This window comes from Scomber scombrus, chromosome 14, assembly GCF_963691925.1.
Source record: "Scomber scombrus chromosome 14, fScoSco1.1, whole genome shotgun sequence".
In the NCBI taxonomy this organism is placed as follows: domain Eukaryota; kingdom Metazoa; phylum Chordata; class Actinopteri; order Scombriformes; family Scombridae; genus Scomber; species Scomber scombrus.
The window spans coordinates 22226538-22253773 of NC_084983.1; the positions used below are offsets into that span (position 1 = coordinate 22226538).

Genomic DNA, 27236 nt, shown 5'->3' on the forward strand with positions numbered 1-27236 from the left:
ATGTACAGTCAGTTAGGTTAATCATCAGTTTGTGATGCATTCAAGGATTTTCATGTACAGTCAACTTCTTTGTGTTTTTGTGCTCAAAGTCCTATATTGATTGCACATTGGTACAGTAGGTCTTATTTAGCTGTTGGAGCTCCTGAGTGTATTTATGATCCCAGTCAAACACCACACTTAGTAATCAAGACGTCTCGTGGCGGCACTTTACTCCGCTTATTGATGGAAAAATTTACATTTCTGTCTCCTTTTTTACCCCGTGAGGGATTAATATTGGTGGGAAGTGGCTCTAGAAAGTGAGTGGCTGTTGTTTACATTTGCACAAGTACATACAGCTGTTGTCAAAATTAGTGCAAAATCCATCTATCCTGCATTAGCTTAGGTCAATGGAGTCAGTGACTACACAGACAAGTCACCGGAGGCAAAAAACCTTGATCCACTGTGTGGTGAATGTTAGTAATACATGAATGTAAATAAGTGGATTTTCAGTCTACACCAAAAAAAGATGGGAAAATTGTTTTGCCTGAACTTAAATTTTCTCAGCTTTCCCTCATATGACAGTGCATCCATCCCAAGAAACACTTCACTGCACACTCCTTAAAGGACTGATAATCTTTTTCACCATTTTCAATAAACAGAAACATGCTGTTTCTCAAAAGGCTGCTCATGATTCTTTTTCCTAAATCTATTTAAAGACAAAGAGACAAAGACAGTCCCTCCCGTTGATAACGGCACATAAATAAAGTAGTAGCAGAGCTAAATGTTATGGAAGATTTAACAATGAAAGCTGTTTTATCCATACTCGCTCACTTAATTAGGCAAATATACTGAATGCAGCACATACATACAAATAAACTGTTATTCTCTCTGCATGCATAAAAGATTCATGCACTGTGTCTGTATGCGTCAATGAGAAACATTTGTTATGTTGGAGAGTTTATCTTCATACAACACTCATTTGCTGATATGTGTATTGAAAGAGTAATGTGTTTCTGTAGTCATCTCTCCTCTTTATATTGGACAAACTCCACAGCCCTCGTTCCGTGCAGAAATGCAAAGTGATACGAGGCGTCAGCAGTCTGAACTTGACAAATCCAATAAATATCTTCATCCCAACAGTCATGTGCAGGTTTATTGTTGTTGTTCTGTCCTAGCAACAAGCCTACATACAATGCTGCAAGTCATCAAGGAACATAGAAACACAAGGATGGAATTTCAAACCAAAAATGTTGGAAAATGCCCACTTTATAAAAAAAAGAAAAGAAAATCCAGACTGGTAAAGCCTCACATAGAAATGCATTCTTGAACAGAATCATGGGAACTGTGAATTTTGTCTCTTAGTTTTTATAGTGTAGCTGCTCAGCGAAGCGTGTATCACTTCACAATCAGTACAGAGAGGAGGAATGACAACAGCAACCCATAACTCTTTCAGCTTTCATATGTCTAGTGAGTGCACTTGGAAACAATCTGAAACAATAGTTTTATGGGAAATGTGGCCTTGATTTTAAGAAACACTTACACCTTCCAGTTTTTCTTCCCTCTGCGGTTTCCTTGTTTACAGTAAATGCTTAAAATACTTCATGTAGCTTCTTCAGTCAAGACCTCACTCTTAACAGACTGCAGATAATGTGAATTGTTTCATGAGGAATCTGTTTGTCAAGCGTGCAGCCAAGCAGCCGCTCATTTTGATTTGATGTGTATCTTGATGATACCTTTTTGGGAAAACGGCTCTTCTCTGAAAGCTCCAAATGGGCAGCCACTCATTTCAGACATTCAGGGACGGATGTTGCTTCACGCCTTGCGCACATCTTTAAACGTTAAGACAGTCAGTCATGTGTCTTCAGCCTATTCAGCAACGCACGCCACCAGCAGATTTCCCAGTAATGGAGTGGCTTTTGGCACCTCAAACCTTTTACTTCTAATTGCCTTCTGTCACCCTTGATTGGGCTAATTGTTTTCATTGCTCAGTTCGCTTTTGTTTTCTCTTCCTATGGTGGAGGGGGGAAAAAAAGATAATTTGCATGTCAGTGCTGTATGTGCATTTGTGCACATGTCCTCAGGTGTGTGTGCTTGTATGAGCTAAAGAGGTGTTAATACCAGATGTGCACACGCCACACCACACACATCAACTCTGGATAGTAGCTTTTTACAGAATGATAGTAGAGGAAATCTTCTGAAAAAGAGGCTCTGTGTTTGAGGTTGTAATTTATAGAAAGTGCTGGATTGTGTGTGTGTTTGTTTGTTTGTGTGTGTGTGATCAAGCTACCCAGCCTTCATATGATACAGCCCCGATATAGCACTGTGTGTGTAGCTGCCCTCTGCTTTCAACCCCTAGAGAGAGGTCTCTCTTAAAGGGCTTTCACACACACACACACACACACACACACACACACACACACACACACACACACACACACACACACACACAGAAAGACGTGGGGCCCCTTTTAAAATGCCTTTTCATTTTAAACTGTGATTTTCTCCCATTTCCACTCAAGTGGTTTCAAATTTCGTCAGTTTTTCATCTTCCAGCTTTGAAATGTAAAGTAATTGGGGCTAAGATATCAGGGAATGAGCATATTAAACATATACACAACATACACTGAAAGCTTCCCTGTACTGTATGTGTCTCACAATCCAACTGAAGAGGAGAAAGCAGAGGCATTGTGTAACGTGTAACCTCCCTGAACGTGTGTGTGTGTGTGTGTGTGTGTGTGGGCATCAGGGTTAAGAGCAACCAATAGATTAACTACAGCATTTAAAAGCTAGAGATCCTTCTGCTCTGGATCAGTTCTTACATCAGTTGTATAAAAGAAGCAAACATTGACGGTGCCTGCTGTGGCATCATTGTCTGAACTGCGCTTCCTATTGACATCCTCATTGGAGTAAAAATTGACCCCTACTCTGATTGAGTGGTTGAACAAAAAAACACCAATGAAAACAGAAAAAAAAAGGCCGTGGGCTTGTTCTGTGGATGATCAGATGAGAAGAGAAAAAGAAAAATCAGATAGAAGGACAAATGGATGAAGAGAGGGAAGGGCGTGACCTGTGGAAATCAGTCGTCAGCTTGTTAATGTGAGCGTGAAGGACAAGCAAGAGAAGGCCATTCGGCAAATATGAGATTAAGTGAATGTGAAAGAGGTGGATCGGTTTTTGGAAAGAAATAGGCGGCGGAGGAAGGAAGGAAGGAATGACACTTAAATGATGAGAGCTCTCCACTCTATTCTGCATGACTGGTTGGCACAGGTCAATGACTTTTTGGTTGTATTCGGTGCAGTGAGGTTTGGGGGCCAAAGCTGTTCTGAATAGGCCACTCAGAGAAAGAGAGTCACACTGGGACTTACAATAACGTTCTTCTAAGGAGAATAATAGTGGAAGATTTGGTTTAAAATTAGATTTTTTTTTTTTTTTTTAATCGAATGTGGACAAGGGTTCATCCAAAATTTAGTGTTGAATAATAATAATACTGTAAGTATGAAGCATGGCCTCCAGCTGGTAATCAGCAAATAACTGTAATAATGAAATAACTGTGCTACTTGGCATCTTAATATTTATTGATTAGTCATTTGGTCTAAAAAATAGTGAAAATACCCATCTGAAGCTTCTCAGAACCCAGGGACACATCTTCAAACTGCATCAGTTTTGATATAAAACCGAGAAAAGAAGCAAACGCTCTCATTTGAGAAGCTGAAACCAACATCTGTTTGGCCTTTTTTGCTAATGAGTTAAAAGAGTCATTCATTCTCAAACTTTATGTTAACAGCATCTTCTGTCAGTGGACGAATCAGTTAATTAACTAATAATTTCAGCGCTTAAAATTATGGCTGCATTCTACAAATAAAAAGGTGAATGTGTCGGCTGTGGCTCAGGAGGTAGAGCAGGTTGTCCACTAATTGGAAGATTGTCAGTTTGATTCCCGGCACCTACAGTCCACATGTCGAAGTATCTTTGGGCCAGACATTACTCCCACTGGTATTGAGGGGTTTTAATTTTCTTCTGAATGTAAAAAATCTCAATTTGAAAGAATAAAATTCAAATAAAAAATAATATTACTTGTTATGTCTTCCCTGCAGGTGAGTATAGGCTGTCCAGAGAAGATGGAGCCCATTACCAAGGTGTCCCACATCCCCGCCAGCCGATGGGCTCTGTCCTGCAGCCTGTGTCGAGAACACACAGGAACCTGCATACAGGTATGTCAGATACGCTCTTCTCACTGCGTTGCCTTACAAAATACAATGAAGTAACCCCAGCATCTTAAAATTAAGGAAAACATGAGAAAACATGATGCATAATAATGATTTTTTTTATCCATTATTCTCTGCTGAGTCGATTAATCCTTTGGTTAACTTACCAATAAATATAACCATAACTTCTACCATTCATCTTTCAACCTTTTATTCAAGCATTTTCTCTTAAAATACTTATTTTACAAATAAAAAATTCTGACCAAAGTGCCAAGAATTAAAGGCATCTATCAGTAATACAAATGTTCATGACTCCATCATAAATTCAGCCCATCATAAACAGTGCAAAAAAGATTTAAGCATGTATTAGTAATTAAAATGTTGAACAGTTCATGTAAAAGTTTGATTGATAATCTTACCATAAATTCAGCACTGATCTTAATAATGAACATTTCTCAATACTACAGGGACAATAAGAGTTAATTCAGCATAATTTAGAGGAATGTAAGCCAGTCTATATGCACTGCAGTCAGGCTTGCTCTTTTATCGTTACAATGTTTCCTGCAATTGAGAAGAGGCATTTGGATGGGGTTGATGTTGAGGATGGCCAAGGTGGGAAACCAGAGACATTTTCCTGCCACCATTTGAGTGGGTTCTCATCCTTTAGGATAGGCGGATCTCCAAAGTATATGAGTACCTCATTCTTCACCAGTTCACTGTTAGTCATCATCTTGAACATGTCCATTGTCTTCCTCACTGCTGCTGTGCTCATCTGAATCTGAGCCAAGCAAAGTGTCCAGCAGAGACGCTGGCCTCCTCTCTGGAACTGGTTGTTTGGCACTTGCTGAGTCATCCTGTTCCACACTGTGATGTTGTTGTGTCTCCTCTCTTCCTTCTTTTTGCTTGCAGTGAAAGAGCTTGAACTTTGACTTATGCTTTAAGGCCCTCCTCTGCTGGCAAGAACTTCAGTGTGTGAAATCTTGGTTTAAGGGCAGATATTTTGTGGATACATTTTGTGCATCATCTCTGAATGTGGTTTTCCAGTTCCCATCTTGAATTCATCTCTTGTGCTGCATTAGCCTGGAAAGCCCTGAAAGGCATGGACTCAAACGATGTGCTCTGTGTTGACTTTCAGAGGCCCTTTCCCAGCGGAAGTAGAGAATTAACAGTGACACATTCAAAGGGTTTTAGGACTTGTTCCAGTTCTTCAAGTACGATCCACTGATCACTTTTCAGAAACTGGGAAAAGCTTCCCCCTGCTTGTGACCTCAGGGTTTGAAAGGGCAGCTGTCATGGGCCACCTCTGTCCCAGCAGGCAACTGATCATGTAGAATAAACTGTAGAATATAACAATATTACTTTAGTCATGGATATCCCTGCTTTTTCCACTCAAGCAGCAATATTTTCAGCTGTATGTCATTCTTCAAGTGGCATTGTGGTTGGGCTATATGAAGTCAGCTCCAACTCTAGACTAATAAAGTGGCAGGTAACGCCTAAGTATGCCTCAGCAGTAATACTTGTCCATGCATCTGTGGTGAGAGTGATTTTTGTGGAGCTTTCACTCTCTCAAGAGTCTCCTCATATTTCATCTCCATCAGCTTAGTGAAGTAGACCCTGGAGGGAAGTGTGTTCCCTGAGTAAAATGTGTTGACCATCACACAGAAGCCCTGACCCTTCACAATAGAAAGGAATCTCATATGCTCGACAGTTACACTGAGAGTGCTGTCAGAGAGTCCAGCAGCCATGTGGACAAAAAGACACTAAACAAATCAGTGATATATTATACCATGACATTTGTGAATGAAGTAACCATTTCAAACTTGAACTTTTACATAATGATACTATTCATCACAAAAGATAAGATTTATTTGGCAAGTACTCTAAATCAAAATGAAGCATAACAGATTTAGTTTCATACTTTTCATGAACTACTTCATTGAACTTCTTCATTTTATAGTTGTCAGTCAATGCTTTACACTCTTCAAATCTCCTTGAATCCATTCTGTGTGAAACTCAACAACACCTTGTATTGAAACGTTCTTGCTAAGCAGACAATATGACCGTATCCATCCCAGTACCAAACAAAGAGATTTTCAAAGCTTTTTCCATCTGTGTCGTCAGCCATAGCCAAAACTGGAACTGAACACTAATAAAACAGATGTAGTCGCCTCCTCTTAACCACTGCTTAAACACTAATCTTAAGTTAGAGTGTCTGTGATTGTTAGCTTTGCCTTTTATCATTTTAAAATGAATTGTCCAATTCATTGTTGGCACTAGTTTCATTCATGGAAGAGGAACGTTATCACTTCATTAGTGTTTTTTTTATGATCTGCTTTTCTGGTGAAAGTTTTACTTGTGTATGAAGTTCAGTATTTTCTGTCACAAAACAATATAAAACCTGCCCATTAGTGCAAACAAATAGATTCTGAAATAAAACATTACATATACAAAAAATAGAAAACCTGCAGTATAAACTCACAGGAAAACATATGTAAAACTATTTTAACATGTAACACAAACACACACACACACACACACACACACACACACACACACACACACGCATATTAAATGTCAACAACACAGATTATAATAGTTCTTAGCCTCCCACTGGGTGCGGGTGGATCTCTTTGAACCCAGCGCCTCTTTAACATGCTGCAGAGTACGCAAACAAAAACCCCCGCTGACACGCTAACACTAACCCACTTTATAGCTATTAGCCTGTACACCATTCAGTGTTAAAGTTGCCCTCAAGGTGAGCTGGATTCCTGAAGACCCCTCGCTCCAACTGTGTATGTATGTGTGCTGTGTACACACATGTGTGCTGGATGTGTATAAATGTGTGTACATGTAAGAGTGTCCACACACTTGTTTGTGTAGCAGTGAGTGCGTCCGTTGTCACAGTATTGATGCTGTAGATTAACACTGAGTCCTTGAGCCAGAAATCGCCTGCAGGGAAAAGTCTCTCTCCCCTGTTTCCATAGCTGGAGGCAGCCGGCTGTACAAACACACTCACTGATCAGCTGCCTCCTCACACAGAAGGAAAAGATGCAGCGCTGCACAGCACCACCAGCAGCAGTCCAGTTTAGGTCTTAATGCACTGTAGGGGAGAGTATGAAATAAAAAAATTGGTTTTGTCTTGAAAAGTTTACGCCAAGTAGAGTCTGACAGATTAAAAAAAATATGTTCTCAGTCTTGATTTTCACATTTTTCTCCATACTTTAACTGTGGGCTGTCCAGTCAGAAGTTTCTGAACACAGCTGAGTATTTGTGTCTTACCACTAATGTCTGTCTGTGTATTTTTTTAATGTACAGAAAGTCAAACAGTTCTGACCTTTCAGTTCATCTCTCTTGGCCACATTCACAAAGATAGTTGATTAACCTTCAGTCGTTTAATGTTTTCATAATGATAGTGGAATGTCTCAGTGTTCAGGCCTAAATATTTGCATTTAATGACCTGCTGTATGAATTGACAAGTTCCTCAAGTGTAATGAGACTCTTCATTAGTGTGTTATTAATTGAAGGTACGTTGGAAAGGTCAGACAGTCAAGCCTGTACTGTATTTGTTAAAGCTCCTAGAGAGTCAGTCTGTGCTGTGACTGTCTCCAGCAGTAAGGTGACATGCACAACTAATTAAGAAAGTACCTCTGCTTCATGATTAGTTTGTCTTCTTCTCAGATTTCAGAGGAATATGGTAACCTTTTAGATATGAATAACTGCAGCTGTGCCATATAATCAGCAGGCGAATATGTAAGAAAGAATACTGAAGCTAAAACAGCTTTTTGACTTGTCATTGCAGAAAAAGCACAGGTGTTACTAATAACATTAACAAGGATTCAGGTGTGCCAGTAAACCATGACGGTGTGACAGTGAGCCAGCATGCACAATACCAGGACCCTGAAACTGAAGCAGCTAAATGGAATTAAGCCATTGTAAATTTCATTATGTACACCTGTAGTTTTTATACTGTGACAAAATGTCTTGCGTGTAAAAAGTACTGACTTCTGCTTACCCATGAGAGGTAATGATTTGGCTTTGCTGACTACAGCGCACTGTTAGTGTACACCACATGAAAGACTAAAATTCAGACAAATCAATGAAAATGAAAATAGAGAAGTCTATATTCCCACTGGGCACAAAAATCCTTGAATGTTTGTGGATTTGAGGAAAATCAAAGGAATGAATATGAATAAATACTGCACCCAAAAATCATCAATATTCTACAGGTGTCAGGCTCTCCCTCCATCCAATGATGGAGACTTCACATCCTCAGGAAAACCATTTGAGGGATATTGGTACTGATATACTGTAGCTGTGCTGTCGAGTCTTAAAAGTCATTATTTCATCATGTTTTTTTTTTTAACAAATGTCTCTCTTAGTTCTTAAATTATACCAAACACAATATGTAGAATAATCAAAAATCCTCTGAAATTGCTGCTGTCCTCGTTAGCCTTTGTCGAGTAGCCACCTCTTAATTATGTAGTAGTGCTGAACAGATGCTTGTGGGAAGTAATGGTATTGTTTGTTTTTAAGAACAAAACAGTTTAGACTGATGCACTCTTGTGCTTCACATACTGCACATTAAAAGATTACCATTCTGTTAAAAATTATTAGCAAAATACTGTAGCAGTGTGTGTGTTCGAAAGCTAATATAGATCAAGAATAGGAATCGTGAAGGGGTTTCTGGCCAAGGAATGAAGAATTTGTTTTATCAAGCAGCTTACTCTGACTTACAGTGAAGTGTAGGAAAAACATTAAAGAGCAGCTTTTAAGTGATCACATGATTAATCAGAAATGGTCTTACATCTGCCTACATTTTCTCTGTGATATTATTCTACAAAAGCCTGTATAACTTAATTGTTTTTAAAGTTATTTTTATTTCTGTGAAGACTCAATAAAGGAATTAACATAAAATTAAAAGCAATCTCATATATTTACAACATTAATATATATATATATATATATATACATATATACATGGATGAAATCAGCACATGACGGCCGAACAAAAAGAAAACCAAACTGGAGCAGTAGGTAAAGTCTGCTGTAGATAAGCTAACATTACAAGAAACTGTAGGATAATACATAGAATATAATCAAATGAAAGGTTGAAAATGACTCCTTAGTCAAACAAACATGTTATTATCCACCAACACCTTACCGTACTCAGAGTCAGCGTGGGCACTGATAAAGCATTATAATGATTTCCCACCAGAACAGAGCAGGTGCAGTTGAAAAGGCCAGATGAGTATTTTTTTGCGATGACTCGGCTCCTACCAAACAACACATCTAGCATACTCCACGCTGTGTTCAACCTTTTGCATTTAGACACCACATAAGTGAGAGCAGCTGCAGAGGGCTCACTTTGACATTTAGGGAAATCGGTAATAAAATGGGCGTACGGTTTAAACCTTTGACTGTAGCTCTACTTTTCAACAGGAAGATGTATCTGGAGCAGCATCTCACACAGGACAGATATATGATTATTGGATCTTGACTTCTGCTCCTCTGTTGCTGACTTAATGTACTCAGGGATTTGGTGGTTTGAAGACTAGTATTTTAAAACACAGGAGTTGACAACATCTGGAGGCTTAAAAATGAATTGTACATTTATAGGCTGTGAAATACAATACAATACAATACAAAAATACATTTGCTATGTTAGTAGACTAATATAGAGATACAAACATAATTTAGCTCAGTTCTGGTTCAGGACTACTTCAACCTATTAAGTTAAAATATTGATAGATGTGTTACTCATTAAAAAAGGAATGTCAAAAATGAGACAATATTACAAGAGACTAAACATTGGGAGAGCATTAGTAAGACTTTGCCTCATGGAAACTGTCCACCCAAATGACCAAAGACAAAAAAAAGTCTCACTTAAGATGCCTTTACACTCAATGATCATGTACACACATGAACACTCGCAGCAATGATTATGTAAGTTTACTGCATGTCACATTGTGTGATACGTACGTGTATAATAATAATAATCTGTGTCAGACTGGAGGATATCCATTTGAAGCATGTCAGATTGTGGACTGAATGTGTGCTGATTCATAGTGCTACAAGGAACATTTTAAAAAAGTATATGAAAGCAGAGGTGTGCCATTAATCTATGAAGGAGAGTGTTTTTTTCCCCCCATAAATTTGTGTCATGCTGGCCAGTGTACTATCTGTTGTTTCATGTTGTATTCTTATTGCTGTTTTTGTTGATGGGGGCTGTAGCAGCAGTCACACTGGGAATTTTGTCCATATTTCTGACACTGTCAGCATTTTGCCTCAGGCTGTCTTTGGTCACTAAAGGCTTTGTGTGCTTGTCTCACAGTAGGATCTAGGATCACCGTGTTAGATTGACGGCCGAAGATTTTTTACCACGTTTCCTTCGCCTCAGACAGCCCAAAATCGCACAGTGTAAAGGGGTCTTTACAGTACTTCAAGTGGTATCTAGCTGTGTAGACAGGTTTAGTTTTTGTCCAGGTGTTCTGATGGCCATCTGACATTTCTGCCTCCTCCCTGCTATAATGGGGGTGAACCAATTTTTGTTTGTAGGCCTCGGAGCATTGAAAACTACATTTAAGTGATTTAACAGCAGCATCTTTGCAGAAGCAGTGTCCCCATTGCTCTGAATAATCTACAGAAAGGCTTTCCAACCTTTTTTTCAATTTATTTATTTATTTATTTTTTTACAGTTTCATTATATATATTTCAAATATAGCTGCTCTATATTTTTATAGAGTTGCTGAAAACAGTTGAACTGTGGAATGAAGAGAGAGCGAAAGGAAAGGTTGTGAGTGGAAACAGTAGAAGTTGTTTTCCACACAGTGGAGTCAGTAGGATCAGTCAGGTTTTTGTCACCATGCTCATAAACAACACAGCCAAGAGAGTCACCATGAACTCCTCTGAAAAGTACAGCCACCGACTTGCCCGCACACACATGTTTACAAATGTGTACACACACACACACATACGCACACACACACACATACGCACACACAAACACAAACACACACACACACACACACACACACACACACACACACACACACACACACACACACACACACACGTAATCAACCATACATTTTGACTTTGTGACAGCAACACATAGCCACAAGGGCTCACACACACAAAATCACACCACGCCTGGAGGGACTCTGTGGGAGGCTGCCTCTTAGTATGACCTGTAATGGATAGCACTGAGAAACACGCACACACACATACACACACAGATATCCCATGTTACCAAAATGTCAGCAGAAATGGGGGAACTGTTTTTGTTGTGACTTGGCTTGTCTTTCTACTTTGCTGCACTTGTATTGGGGCCTTGATAACATAAGAAATGGACCGAAAATGACACTTTGAGACTAATAGTTGTGACAAAGTGTCTGAGAAATTGAGAACAACTTCATGTGTGTGTGAGTGTGTCTGTGTGAAAAACACAGAGAGAGAGCAAGCAGAGTTAAGTGGTTCCAAGCTAAGAAGAAAAACTATTTGATTTCCATCAGTCAATTCACTGCTTGTCTTTTTTAATAAAACCTAATACCTAATAAAACCAAAGACTGATTTAACACTCAAACAGGATTTCCCTTTCCCAGTTTCATCCTCAATCATCCTTTCATCTTCCTTTATCTGTTTTCTTCCTACTTCCTTGTCATCCCTCATCCACTCTCTCTCCTGTGTCCCCTTCCTCATTTGTTTATTGCATCCTCACATTTACTAAGTTGTTTCTCTCATATTTTCTCTTATTCTGCCTTTAACTGTATTTCTTCAAGATTTTATTTGTATAGCCCAGTATCACCAGTCACACATTTGCCAGCGAGGGCTTTACAGTCTGTACGGCAATATAACATTGTCTGTCCTTAGATGCTCAATTTGAATACGACAAAACTCTCCAAAAAAACCTTAAACAGAAAAGAAAAATGGAGAAAGGTCAGGAAGAGCAACAGAGGAGGGATCTCTCTCCCAGGAAGGACAGATACTGCACTGAACAGATACAAAAAAATTATAATCAAATTATAATGTGTGTTAAGGATGTGATGAAGAGGATGCTACGCAGCTTGCATGCACCACCAGAGTGGGACTTGAGCCACTCAGCCTCCATCACCATGGAGATCTGAGGATAGACTACACATGCTCAAAGGGGAGATTCACACCACACCATTCACTCTCTCTCTCTTCCTCTCCTAGTGCTCCATGCCCTCCTGTATCGTGGCCTTCCATGTGACATGCGCCTTCGACCACGGCCTGGAGATGAGGACCATCCTGGCCGAAAACGACGAGGTGCGCTTTAAGTCCTTCTGTCTGGAGCACAGCTGCACCGCCAGCAACAGTAGTACAGCCACCAACAACACCTCCAGTTCAACCAGTGCAAGCAACGGTAACCACACCACCACTTCCACCACCAACGGAGCACACAGCACAGCCAGACCTGACTGGGCCACTACTGGTGTCAGTTCTGAGCTCCGGCCAGACCAGCCGCATCAGCCGAATGGCTGCAGTGACCCAGAACAGAGGTCAGTAGTACCGTACCCGATTTCGGTGTCTGCGTCAGAGCGAGCTGAGCGGGACCAGCTGGAGAGAGAGAAGGTGAGCCAGAGGAAACAGAAGCTCCAGGAGCTGGAAGATGAGTTTTATCGACTGGTGGAGCCCAGAGAGGTGGCTGAAAAGCTGGCACTGCCCATCATCCAGGTATGTAAAGCCACAGAACTCAAACTCCTTAATTTTTGAGTTGAAAAGATAATGTTGGCAAATAAGACCATACACTTATTCACACTCCTCCAGACAGAGAGTCGGGTACAAATACATTTTAAGTATGAAGCACGCAGACAGAGTCAACAGGTTGCATCAAGAAAATGGCCTGATCTGACAAAACTAGATTTTTTTGGCATAAAAATCAGAAATTCATGGATACACATCTGGATTTAACAGCAAAATACAAACTTTCAACTTTACAGCATCCCTAAACATCAGTTTCCTTTGGATTGGATTAATCTCACTAAAAAGTCTATTTAGGAGCTCTTCTGCAGATTTCAATCATATCATATGACCTTCATCAGCAGATGGACTCACTCAGTTGTCATGGATTAATGTTAATTTTTTTTTTTCTGAGCACTTTAAGGAATTATTTTCCATATTGGCTACAAAACATACTACAAATAGACCCAATCAGAGTAATAAAAAAATTAATAATGATTAATTAAATATGATTAGTCCACTCCTTTTGCCTGCATAGATTTATTCTGATATATATTCTGATATTTCGACTGCACAGTTAATCATAATTCAGTCAAGATGAAGACTTTGGCCTCCACAATTAATTAAGTCTAATCAGATACTGGTACTGTGGTACTGATGACTTGCATTTAGAGTGCTGGCTCTTGTGCATTAAATAAAGTGCTGCCTATTCGCAGGTAAACTGTCTGAGTCACAGGCATTTGTTTAGAACGTGCTGTGATTAATTGATCTCTGCTTTCCAAACATGGTTGTGGCTGAAACCCAATATATATAATCCACACTGGATTCATACATTTCAGACAAAATACCAATATAGTGATGATGCTGAGACGGATTTTATATATCATACAATTTTAATTTTAATTTTAATTTTTTTTAATTGGGTATATGTAATTTTTTTCTTCAAGGTGGACTTCCTCTACCAGTTCTGGAAGATGAAGAGAAAGTCCAACTTTAATCGACCTCTGGTGACCTTAAAGAGGGATGAGGTGGACAACCTAGCACAGCAGGAGCAGGACGTCCTCTACAGACGCCTCAAACTCTTCACACACCTCCGACAAGACCTTGAGAGGGTGAGTGGGAAAATCATATTTGTGTGTGTGTGTGTGTGTGTGTGTGTGTGTGTGTATGTGTGTGTATGCTTGATCAAGCCTGTGTTGCTAAAGTAATATCCAAGAGGTAATTTACATATTTCAGAATGTTAATTAAAAAGATTATTGACAGTATCATACGAGGTTTATTTTTGCTTTTATGAATATTAATGTTAAATGAATGAACAGCCCTGAGGGTTAAAGGCATAATGAAATGGCTGAATGATATAATGATTGATTGAATGATAGAGTTGAAAATGAAAGTGAAAATCCGTACACCGCACAGAATTCATTTGAGGGTTTTCCTGTGATCTGTGTTCACTGCAACAGTTTGGTCATTATATGTAAAAGACAGTCGTCACTCCTGCAGCAGACCTTGAGAAATTCTCTCAGACCTTTGTTTCACAGTGAAATCATCAGGAGTGTAATGGTCCTTGTGGCTTCTGGCTTTTGGAAAGAAAAATTGATCTCAGGTGACCCAGAGCAGAGAAATAGCACCTTTATGTCTCTTTGGAGATCGAATGTTACCTCTCTAATGGGAAATTGTTGGAGGTAGAGTTGTGTCAACCAAGCATGGTTGGGTTCACCTCTAAAATGACACAAGCTGTGCAACCAAACTTTTCTTTTTTTTCTAAGAGGCTCAGGGTATGTTTGGAGATACTCAGGAATCCCCTGCTTAGCACCACTGTGTTGGAGTTCCCCAGATAACGAGATGGGAATATTTGTACAACAATTGTGTCTAAGCACCGGGCAGCAGTTCGGAGTACTGTGTCTGCCCTTCTTGGATTCCGTGGGTGGTTTCTAGAGAGGGTGTTCCTGAAGGACTCCATAGTTATGGTAATGAACTTGGTCCTGCCTGAAGAAAGAAACAGCCTGCCTGATTAAAGTCCAGGTGGGGTTTTAATTTTTGAGCTTCTGTGTTAGTCATGGGCTGTCCATAATTGCCACCATGTTCAAGCATTAAGTAGCAGAGCTCAGTGGGCCAGAGATCTGATAATCTGTTATGTAGTCCTATTTTCAGATCTTCAGCTGTCTGTCTACGTGTCAGCCGGTCACCACCTGTGTTTGGGCTGAATCAAGTAGTGTAGGGGTGGCTGCCAGACAGACCTGGTAAACCAAATGTGCAGTTTATGTCTGCAAAGTCTTCGACCCCCACCTCCAGATGAAGACTTGAAATCTATGTAAGTCATCTTCATAACCTGCAGAACAGCTGCTTAGACTTGTGGTCATGTGTGCCTGTTGGTGGGTGAAGGAAGCTGTCGAGCTCAAGGAAGAGGTTTTTCAGGCTTGGCTAGAAAACAAAAACTAATGTGTTGGAGCCTTGAATGAGTTCAGGGAGGCCATGAAGAAGACATAGGCATAGACCTGTGAGAAGAAACACTGTGAGGATCTTTAAAATCTGATTGAAAGGGAAGACCATTGTCCATCCCTCTGCTGGAGGTCACAAAGGTAACAAGGTGGTAAGGGTTGATGAGATTGCTACAGATATTGTAAGGAGATCTTGGTTGACATCTTCCATGTCACCAGATGTGTTTCGCTCTAACTCGGACTTGCTCAACTTTTTAAGGTTTTTTCGGTTAAAAAGACTTCCTCATTTACTTGGAAGCAACAACATAGAATTACTTCATACAGCATTTTTGAACAATTCGGTAAATATTATTAGAAAACACTTATACAGTATAAGATATTTAATAAATCGTCTAGTACTTCAGTCTAAGCCTGAATTATAGCAGCACAAATTTTGAGGTCAGTCAGAATGGTAAAGTATTCTCACATTGCCTTTGGTATCATAGCTCACACTTGGCAGCTGAATGCTAACCACTATGTAAATTTCCTTCCTCAGTTTCTTGTATTGGTAGTGCCCATGCCCATAACCTCACTCCAGGCTTATGTTCGCAGTGCTCAGATAGTTGATTGGCATTCACTGCAGCGGTGCTCTCAAAGCCTCGTTCTGACCCTGCAATCTACACTGCAGAGTCTGAATGACAGTGGGCAGCCCACAGCCAAACATCTACTGCAACCCAAATTTTGGGAGATATAGTTAACTCTGGTTTGCCAAGGACAGGCGGCTAGACTGCTATGTCGCTTCTTATGTTCGAGAAATGTTTTATATCTTTACCACAATCTAAAAAAACATGGGATTCTATGGTATTTGCTTACTTTCTGACACTTAATCTAACATAAAATAATTAATGTTGAAATTCTTTCCCCCAGAAAGCCAGTTAACAACCAGTTTTAGTGTATTTTCTTTCCGGAGACTGTAAGATAAATCTGGTGTCCTAAATACTTCTTTCCCTTACGTTCTTTGGCATGTGATTTGATACGATGCTTGCATTCGTTTGGTTCAGCTTGGTTGATTTAATTTGGCTCACAGGAGGACAACCATTCGGCAATTATGCGGCTGCATATCAACCAAATGACCCACTATTCTGTAACAAACCAAGACAATAAAATACAAACACAAGAAATAATTGAATGAGATATTTTTAATTGCTCTATGGTTTTCCCATTTAGCCTCAGCTCGTAAAACCAGTTGAGTGGATTTAGGATTAGGCCAACCGACCAGCGTGATTTGCCCTGTACTCCCACAGGGTTAATGTGGCTTTTAGATAACTATTTCTCACCTGTTAACTTGAAATGATTGGGTGCCAAATAACTTCCCACAAAGCAATTAGTCACCCCTTAACTATTGGGTTTTTAACAGTTTACAAGTGGCTGAGGATGCCATCAATCTGCATGTTTTTTTTTGTTTGTTTTTTTCACTTTTTCCGTGGGTGGGCAAAATAATGGAAAGGCCTTATTATAATCTGTAGGTACACATTTGGTTATGAGGTTGTAGCAGTGCAAATTACTCTCAATATATAGTATTTTCTGTGATGGAAGCATTACTTCCACAGAAGTGTTTGTTTCCTGTAGACTTGTGCAACTGTAGCCATACCACAGCGGTGTACAGTGGTCAGGGTTTATTGATTGTTGCTGGGCTTGCTAACCTCCTGACCAGTCAGTGTATCTGTAGACTCATAACTCTTCTCCCTCTAGACCTCCCATTATTGATGTGTGTTGTAGAAGCAGACCAAGTCTTTAAGGTTAACCCTGTTTATCCCAACAGTATAAAGTAAAACAATGGAAGTCAGTAGAAAATAACAGTGTTGTTCTGCCAGCACCAAAGCACCACCAAAACCTCCTTTCATGGATCTGCTCATTTACTTTATCTGTCTGTCATTTCATATTTTCACCTAACCTGTAGGAATGATATATGTTAATTAAATAGTAAGTCATATGTATCCACAACACAACTTAAGTTTTCAGGGGATGCTAAAAACTGATAAACATGCTCGTAATCAGTAAGAGGCTAGCAACTACCTGCTATGTTTCCCAATAACCACTTGAGCACTTAAATCTGCTTTCACTAGCCTCCAGGTGATAGGCAAGCTTATTTTATGACTGACAATAATGGACATGAAGAATTTGAAGTTTATAGCATGTTTCAGGCTGAATATTATTTATCATGCTGAACACTACACAGTTGAGGCAGAGCTTTCTCAGATGGTTATAACTTGGAGTAATATCGAAAAGCTATCCTTTTTGGTGAGACTTTTTTCAATGATTTTTGGATGTATGCTCCTCCCCTAAAAAATCATCCAACAGAAACCATTCAAAATAATATATCTGACAAATTAATATAATGACATGACTCATGTATAGTAGGTCTTTGTACTTCTAGTGAACTCAATTCATTTGCTTTATCAAATGGATTAGTCCTATCAATCCCTGAATATGCGTCATTTGATTATAACTGTTACACTGTATGGTTGATCCTACTTTTTTGTTCATTATGTAGAAATGAAACAAATTATACCGTGTTTTCACATGAGTGATAGGTTAATTTATCAAGTTGGTCCCAGTGAGCTCTGATAAACTTACCCACACTTGCACTGTTGGAAGTTACTGAAATATATCACTGAATTGGGCACTTGAGCACTCACAAATGCTGTGGGTGTGGGTATTGGAATACACAGTAGGTGTAAACTAATACCTCCAATAATACCTTGCATCACATAATTTTGTTAAGCACTTATTAGACCAAAAGCGGGGGTTACAATCGCAGATGAAAACATGGTGACGGTTGTTACTGACGGCTCCACAGGGAGGATATGGTCATCAGTGGGTGACGACATGTTTACCATGTTCAGACGTGATTTGAACTGAGGAGATGACAGCAAGTTGTCCAATCTGAGGCTGCTCCTAATTGAGCAGCGTTCCTCTTTAACATCGCTCGAAGGTCTGACAGAAAAAGGAGGATTGATTGTTTGCTGCTGGCAGGTTGCCCCTGAGGAGGATTGATCATCAGCTGGTCACGTATTGGCAGAGTGAGTGCTGACAGCTCACCGCTACTGATGCTAGTGGCTGTTGATATACAGGCTCTTTTTCTCTCCATCTGTCTCCTTCACTTTCCTTCCCCCCTGTGCTCCCCCCTCTTTTACTATCTCTTTTCTTTCCCCTGATCCCTGCCACTCTTTCTCACACAGATAACAGATTTACCACCTGTAAGAAATACGGAACCTTATCACTCATTGCTGGCCCATATTTAAAGCCCATACTGAATTTGGCCTCCATTCAGTGATTTTTGGGCAAATGTTCTTCCTGTTTTTTTGTTTTTTTGTTTTTTTCTTCTAAGGCGTGAGGTCTTTTCTGTGGAGATGAATTGTGTGTATAGCATTGTGTTTGTGTGTGTATCAGGACGAGCGTGTGTATCTGTGCACGAGAGAGTATTCCAATCATCTCTGATTTGCTGGCAAATTGAAAAATCCCCTCCATCCTTCCATCCCGTCATCCCTAGACCCCAACCCAATCAGACCCCACGACCAAGCCCTCCAGCCTGCTGCTTTTGTGAATAAATGTGTGTATGTGTGTGTGTGCATGTTGGTGGTGTGGAAGATTCTGGGGGCTAATGTTGGGGTGGATTATCCCCCTCCTCTTCCTCTTTGAAGTGCTGCCAATGGAACGAATTGCACCGTGCTGTCCCTAATGCACTGGTGAGCTTTCTCCATTTCTGTACTCCTCTCCTGAGTGCCGCCCCAAACCCCCCCCTTCATCCCCTTTCCCCCACATCACTCATCCAATCAGCATGCAACATGTCTTAGCAATGTGTGGCACTGTGATTGGGTAGTCTAAGTTAGCTGCTAAATATTGCTTCTTTCTTTTTTTGGCTTGTGTGGTGTTTTTTGGATCGGGCTAAATGTGTGGTGGAGGTGCAGCAAGATCACAGTGATGGTTCTGGACCAAATTAGAGGCTGCTTGTGTTGAGAAGGTCATCAGTGCAAATCCCTGCACCAGCTGGGAGGGCTTCATGTCGGGAGCCATAGTTCACATTGAGTCAGGCTTATCTGATTCTGCTGTACCTGCCGGTATAAATATTTAACCACCCAACTATTTACACCTAATTCATATTTTTTTTTAAAGTTTAGTAATAGTAGTTTTTTATGTTAGACCTTTTAAATTGGCTCAGAAACTGGTCAGCTATAGCCTTCGAGCATCTTATAAGAACAGTTCATATTCCTCTCCCTTTAAAACCACAAATTGTTTTTTGTTTTTTTTATATTTCCATTTGTGTACAAATTTACACCTAAGCGAAAGTAGCCCACTGTGGCTCCATGTTTAACCAATGGTCTCAGCAAAAAAGTGAATAAGCATATTTCCCAAAATGTCAAACTATGCCTTTAACATAACATTGGACATGAAAATGTGAAAAACTATCATGAAGCAATCAACACTTGACTCTCACTTTAAACTTTGATACAGTAGAATAAATATTAACTGATGCAATAAAATTTAAACTTTACCATACACCAACTCACTGACATATCAAGACACTGAAGTTCATAACTGATGCGTTTTGGATTGCTGCCTCATCAAGTTCACTCGCAGACATTTACTCCTTACTGGATCCTCTACAGAGGAATAAAACTGCCAGTAAATTCATAGTATTCTGGGAGATGAGGCAGGGCTTTGGAGAGAGTATTGGAGTTGAAGTCCAAGGTGAACAGGTCGGGGAAGAATGAGAAGTGGTAATGGTCGGAGCTTTTTGCTGAGGAAGTCTGCAGAGGTTGAGGAGAACAGGGAGAGAGCTGAAGCTGGGTGAAAATAGGTCAGTGCCAGAGAAGAGGAGGGCTACAGGGTGGAGGCTCTGGAAACACACAGAGAAAGGAGCAGGACTGGGTTTTAAAGTTGAAGGAAAGGGCTAAAGACTGAAGAAGAGGGGCTAGAGCCTGGGGAGGAGGTGGATGAATCAGGGGAAAATGCCAGGGCTCAGCCTGGGACAGGAGACAGGGCAGAGCCAGGGCTGACGGAGGGAAAGCAGGTGTGAAAGAATCCCTTTTCCTTGCTCATTTCCTCTCGTATGTTTTCACATCTATAACTACTTGAGGCGAACAATTGCAGTTAGTCTTTTCCCTCCCGTCAGTACATCAGTTCTCCGGCCAAGGCTGGCAAAGCGTCTGATGGCACAGTGCCGTTCTGTGCCCTGCCCTCTACTCTCCCTCGCTCTCTCACGGTAAAAACTTGGCAGCACACTCCGCTCAGCAGGTCAGCAGTCCCACACCCAGGAGGCCCTCAGAACAGAACAGAACACTTATGAAACAGTCCACTTAAGGAAAGGGAGAGTGAGGGAAAGTTTTGATTATGAGTAGATAGCAAATGTTTTATATATATCGTCTTTCACAACTGAGCACTCACAAGCAGGGAGTGCAGAAGGTTAAGAGAAGAGAAATGGTATGACATGAGAAGGGACAGGGAGGCAAAGAAAGGAAAAGACAAGACTCAAGAGGGAAAAGGTAGGTATTACGAGTGAAGTTTTTCGGCAGTCATGCTGTAGAGAGCTGGTCAGAACAGGGTCTTTAGCTGCAGGTTTGGAAGCAGCAGGGTGGTTGAAGACTGATATCTGTCAGGTAAGCTCTGCTGGTACACTCTGTGCTGAGGCAAGGGAGGGTGAAGGGTGTGTGTGTGGGGGGGGTGCATTAGCTGGTTTTCCTTGGCTACAGGTTACAGTTTCACAGTTTGTTTTCTTTCCACAACCCCCCCTCTACCCCCCACCCCTCAGTGCTCCATTCTGTTTAAACAGAGTAGAGAGGAAGTTCGGAAGCAAAGCAAAGAATGAGTGGAAAATATATGTATACACCAACATGTGACCAGGAGTTTGCAGGGACGTGGGCATGGAAAGGTTAAAGAGAAGAGCTTTTCACATCAGAAGAAATTAAAGACAAAAAACTTATTTGGCAGATGAGGCTTGCTTTTCATGAGAAGTATTTCTTGCGTCTTTATTATCTCAGACTGCCAATATCTATGGATGTGCTACAGTTTTTGTGGCTTGTGTTGACTCATATCCACAATTCATAAATGCCAAGTGGGAGATCCACAAAACCCACCAAATAAATCTTCCAACTTTTACAATTTCTTCTATTTCATTTTTTTAGGAGATTGTAGTTGGAAGAAACCACAAAAAAACCTTGGATTCTTTTCGTGACTTTTATTTCTTTACTTAAGTCATCTGTTTGCTATACTATCATCCAAGGAGTACAGGGTTATTTATTGTCATTTGTTAGTTTTTATGGCTCCGACCTCTCGCTCTACTACTGGTAAACTTGTAGTTTTCACTAACCTTCTGAAATGCTGGCTTACAATAAATGCTTTTTCTCCGTTTTTCAGAAATGACTTTTTTGCTTGCAATGTGTCATGAATCAGTTAACACAATCCTCAACATGTGCAGAGTCTAAACTCCTAGTAAAAGTGAATTTGTGCTGAAATGAAATGGCTGGGCAAACAGATACCAAGCCCAATCACTAATGTTAAACATGTCATTAAACTTACCAGTGCTTTCTTGATCTTGATGTTCCTTAAGATATGAACATTTTTGATTAACAAAAGAAAGAAACCCTCTGTTTGATCTTTAAAGGTTCAAATTCAGTTGGTTGTCCTTCATGTACATTCCACCTTGCTCTTGAAAGAACTACAATGAACCCAACTGATGTATTAAGTTGAGGGACTTTTACCATCTTTTTAGACGATTCTTGCCAGTTACACATCCATGCATGTCCTTCAAACTCTACATTCACAGTTTGTAAGGTTTCTTTTATAATATAGTCTCTGAGCCCACGCTGAGATAACCCTGATATGACACCATCAGCAATACTTTTTCAGACTTGACAAAAAGATGAGCTAAGGAAGACATAATACAACTGTTTCCATGACCTGAGTAATACTCTGTATGACAAGTAAACTGTTTTTGATATGTGAAGTCAGTTGAGTGACCCTTTTAATACAAAACATTTAGAAGATATGGATACAAGACATTTAAGTTTAAAAAGGAAGAGGCTCTGTTCTTTGTAAATGTGAAGCAAAATTGTAAAATGTGATTGCTTACATGTTTGTTTGTGTAATGTACCACATGACCTTCCCTTCTAGCTGCAGCTTCTTTTCATAGTCAGCACACCCTGTTCAGTATGAGTTGAAGAAAAGAGAACAGACAACAAAGAAAGTAGGAGGAGGAGGAAAGAATTGCAGGTGTTGAGGGATATGTAATTTGACTCTGCTTTTTAAGTTAAATTCTTGTCATTATGTTCATCTGATTGTTTTAGACGTCGCCACCCGCACCCTTCTGTAACCCTTCCAATCCCCCAACCCCCCCCCCCCCCCCCCAAAAAAAAAAAAAACCCCACCACAACCACCACTGAGCATTGCACACCCACCCAGTCTCTCATTTAGCATGAAACTGTCTCAACTGTTATGCAATGAAAGGTAGGGTCAGGGAGAGGACAGGGACATGGAAAGAGCGGCACACCAACTCTGGTGCTCTGCCTGCTTGGTTATGAGATCCCTCTGTCTCTCTTGCTCACAAACATATACATATATATAGATATACACACTTGTAATGTCGACTTACATGCTTCACTACCACTTACATGTAAACACATTCGTCCACACGGCCCACATACAAAACCATTCATTGCCCACACGCATACTGACAGAGGCATGCACACATGCATCACTTTCATACACACACACTCTTACACCTACACACTCAAACACACATAGCTGCAGGGGGGGCTTCTAGCTGCGGGCCAGACGGGCCGAGTCATGCAGCAGACAGACCCACCCTGTTGGATCAGCGTCAACCTGGCTCCCCACACACAGCTCTGCTCCAAACCTAATACTGGGTCACTACACACAATGCCTTCTTCTTTTTCTTCTTAGGCCGCTCTCTGTTTCCAAGATGCTTCAAGGTACTCAGAGTGATCCAAGACACGGGTCTTAACTGTCCACCAGTAACAGTTACTGTTATATCTCAACATTCAACAGCCCCTTTTAAGTGTTTAACCAGCCAAGCAGGTCTTGTTGGTAGATTTAGGAAGGACCTGGAAACCATGGTTGGCTTGCTCCCAAAGTGACCAGTAGACTCATGAGGGAAGTAGTCTGGTTCTTGCTGTAGTTTACGAGCTCCCTGCTGCAGGATTTTGGCCTATGTTCGTGCTTGCTGATGGATTCTCCAGAGAGACTTCTAGACATCAAAAAACTTTGATTGATGAGGTATGGACGTATGCTTTTTGAGGAATGATCAAAAACAACACATCACTTGCTTTGTCTGAGCTCATTCAGACTGTACTAATCCAGGGGATTTATCAGTGCATTTAAAATTGTGTCACATTGTAAATCAAACTAATTGGTAAAAACATCAGGGTTCCTTTGTGTTTTTTAAAAGATGTGATTACAGGTTGGGGGTGTTGATTCCCACGCTCACTCACATTTGGTCAGGAAATACTGTACCGTGTTTACTTTTTAATAGGTAGATCACAACTTCCCTGGAGTGTAATGTGATACAAACAACTTTAAATGAAATTCCATATCTTTTATATGTTATGTCTAAGCATTTTGGAACTGAAACATTTTTGGTGTTGATGTTCCTTTTTTTTTCTACATAGCTCTGAGTAACTTATAACTGCTGTAAAAATACAAGTTATTAAATTAAAGCCACAGAATGAAGATATGTTGGATTTTGAATGGCACTAATGGATTCCCTGTTCATTGAAACAAGCCCACCCATTATGCATCTCACTTTTTTGTATTGTTTTTTGTTTAAATTTCGACCACCTTGTCCAAAGTTTTTTTTGTGATGCCATCAATGCATTATATTTTTTTAGTGTTTTGCAATCAACACTGAAACTTCTTTCATGAGCCATTATTTGTGTTGTAAAGGTATGTTAAGACTGCTCAATAACTATTACATTAATTTGTTTAGAAAGTGATTAATGAGGAAAAGAACATAAAAGATGGAATACAAATGCCAGAAAGAGTTAAACAGAAAAGACCAAATGTATTAAAATGAGTTATGAGTAAACTCACAATCAGGTTTATTCTTCACTTTGGAGCAAAAGACTAAAAGCAGAGATTTCTTGGGAAGATTGGGTATGTTAGCAGAAGTCAATCTATGGTGTTTTTAAAGGTTAAAAGATGGTAAAATAAGTAAAATCCATTCTAAAATCAATTGTCAATGAGAAGATGCTCCTTTGCTCTCTCAGGACCTACTTAGGAATCTTGCTACATCATTCTGTATAAGCTCTTGGCGAGAACAGGCTTTACACCTTCAGGTACCCTCAAGCTGCATTCACTCTGATAGAAACCGCCTGTTGAGATCCACTGCTGTTTAAAATTCTGCATGCTAAGCTCGACTGTGTAACACAGCCCTAAGGCTTCGGAGCTTACAGAGAGCCCCTCCTTTGGCTCTGGCCTTTGCTAAAGCTCTGCCACAAGGTCACTGAGCTGCTTTCCAGGGCACAAGGAGAGATCAGAAACACTTAATTATGCCAACTTCAATGAATGTACACTGTGAAGAACTAGATCTAGAAGTTAGGGATTCACAAAACGTACTGAAATAGTAGGGGCAGTACAAGACATAATTCACATGAGAACATTTTAAAGTAAATGACATAGAACAAGGTTTGTCCAGCTAAAATCAGAAAACTGTATAATTATGGCAAAAAAGCTCATTTTAATTGTCTTCTATACTTAATCATAACTACCAGCTGCAGTTAAATATCTCAGGCTGAATAATAATCTTTTTTTTTATTTTAATTTTAGGTTTTTGTTTTTCATTTCTTCTTCTTCTTATTATATAGATTAAAAGTTACAGTATAGATGTTAAATGTGTTACATTTAAACTGGCCTGACTCAGTTAAAACTGGTTTACAGCAGGTTCCTATTCTGCAGCACATAGAAGACAGAAACTCTTGACAAAATAAAAACAGAAACCGTGACAAAAACAAAATAACAACAAAATAACAACAAAACAAACTACACACACACACACACTACAGAGGAGAGGACTTTAGTGGAGTGAGTAAAATGTTGTATGTGAGTTGGATCAGTTGTTGTAAGCGTGTCCAGATAGTGTTTATATGCCTTTTTGAAGTGTGTAATAGAGGTTATTGCTGTAATGTAATATGTAATATGCAATATCTCATTCCAGATTTTAGTATATGTCTGAAAAAATTATCTCTGACCATAGTTGTTTTTGTAAGTCAGTACTGGAATAAGTGCATGTGAAATTGATCTGGCGATGTGTTCCTGTCTTGTATTGTGTTTTAGACTAGTAAATGTTGTATGTAAAGTGTTGGAGGGAAGTTATTACTCTGGATCTGAAAGTAAAATGTAATGCTTAGATTATTTGTCGTTTTGAAAAGTCAGGGCAGTAGACTGTGAAAGGGCTGTGCAGTCGTCCAAGGGGGGAAGGATGGATTTTATAGCCTCTATTGTATAATCTTGCTATTGATTTAATGGTTTCCTTTGTGGTGAGTGACTAAATTGGGAGACAGTAGTATATTGTTGAAACAATGATTGCAAGTAGATGTGTGTCTTGTCCACATGAGGAAGTGCCCTCGGGCAAGATACTGAACCCCAAATTGCTCCCAATAGCTGTGCCGGCATCTTGTGTGTGTGTGTGTGTGTGTGTGTGTGTGTGTGTGAATGAGTGAATGTGGGTTTTTTTTGTGTAAAAGCGCTTTAAGTGGTCAGAAGACTATCGCTGTATAAATGCAGTCCATTAACTATTTTTTACCATTTAAATTTATGAATGTAGTTTTGATAAGTGAGATGTGAATCAAGAAATGATACAGCATATTTGTAGGTTTTCTATGATTGTTAGTGTTTGATTTGTAAAATGAATGGGGTCAGACATAAATATAGATTTCTTTGATAATACATGCGTTTTGTTTTTTTGACATTGATAGTTTCATTATTATATTTCCATCAGCCATGTAAATAGTGAAAATCAGAAGAGAGTTTTCAGTTGAGGACACCAGGGTTTGAATCAGAAAGATAAATTACAGTGTCATCAACATATAGTCGACAACTGGAATAATTACACACATTGGGAAAGTCACTGACATACAGATGAAAGCATACCCAGAATGCTGCCTTGTGGAAGTCCCATATTACAAGTTATAGGGGGAGATGTTACATGACCGATTTTAACCACTTGGGACCTATTAGATAGATATGAGAAGAGCATCATTACCACAGGGGAGGAAACTTGAAATGAACTGAGTTTGTTCAGCAAAATTTGAGGATTCACTGTATCAAAGGCTTTATGAAAATCAATAAAAATGACTCCAGTGACATGACCTTTGTTGAGGCAAGTATGTATTTGTTCAAAAATAATAATAATGCAGACATGGTTGATTGGGTAGAGCAGAAACAGTACTGAATGTCACTGAGGAAGTTGCTTTCAAGATGGTCGTTGAATTGGTTAGAGAGATTTTTTTTCCAATCATTTTGATATTACTGGAAGAATGAATGAATTGGCCTGTAGTTCGAAACAAGAGTTTGATCCTCAGATTTACTGATTTTAGCAGTTTTCCAGCGGGCAAGAAAGATAGAAAGCCTAATGCAGATATTGATCAGATGATGGAGGAGAGACATAAATCTGTCAACATGGGTCTCAACATGAAACTTTTTTTTTCAACTTTCGGGAAACAGAACATTTGCTGGCGGACTTCGGTTACATTTCTACTTACACATTTTTAGAGTCAGGGTGATATTTTCCTGACATTTACTGCCTGGCTGTTGTAACTCAGTGGCCAGCCTTTCCCAGTCAGAGCAAAAGGCCAGGCCTTCAATTGTGCACCTCAATGGCTGTGATTTATACTGCTTGATAGTAATAACAGTGACACTC

General features: G+C 39.8%; 1 protein-coding gene across 1 annotated transcript in view; it reads left to right on the plus strand.

The window, feature by feature from the left end:
- jade2 (jade family PHD finger 2) overlaps window positions 1-27236 on the plus strand; it is a 186587-nt gene that overhangs the window by 110044 nt on the left and 49307 nt on the right. The window contains exons 8-10 of the mRNA XM_062433828.1: window positions 4074-4190; window positions 12378-12878; window positions 13832-13996. Coding sequence (XP_062289812.1) covers window positions 4074-4190; window positions 12378-12878; window positions 13832-13996 — 783 coding nt within the window. The remainder of the gene's footprint in view (window positions 1-4073; window positions 4191-12377; window positions 12879-13831; window positions 13997-27236) is intronic.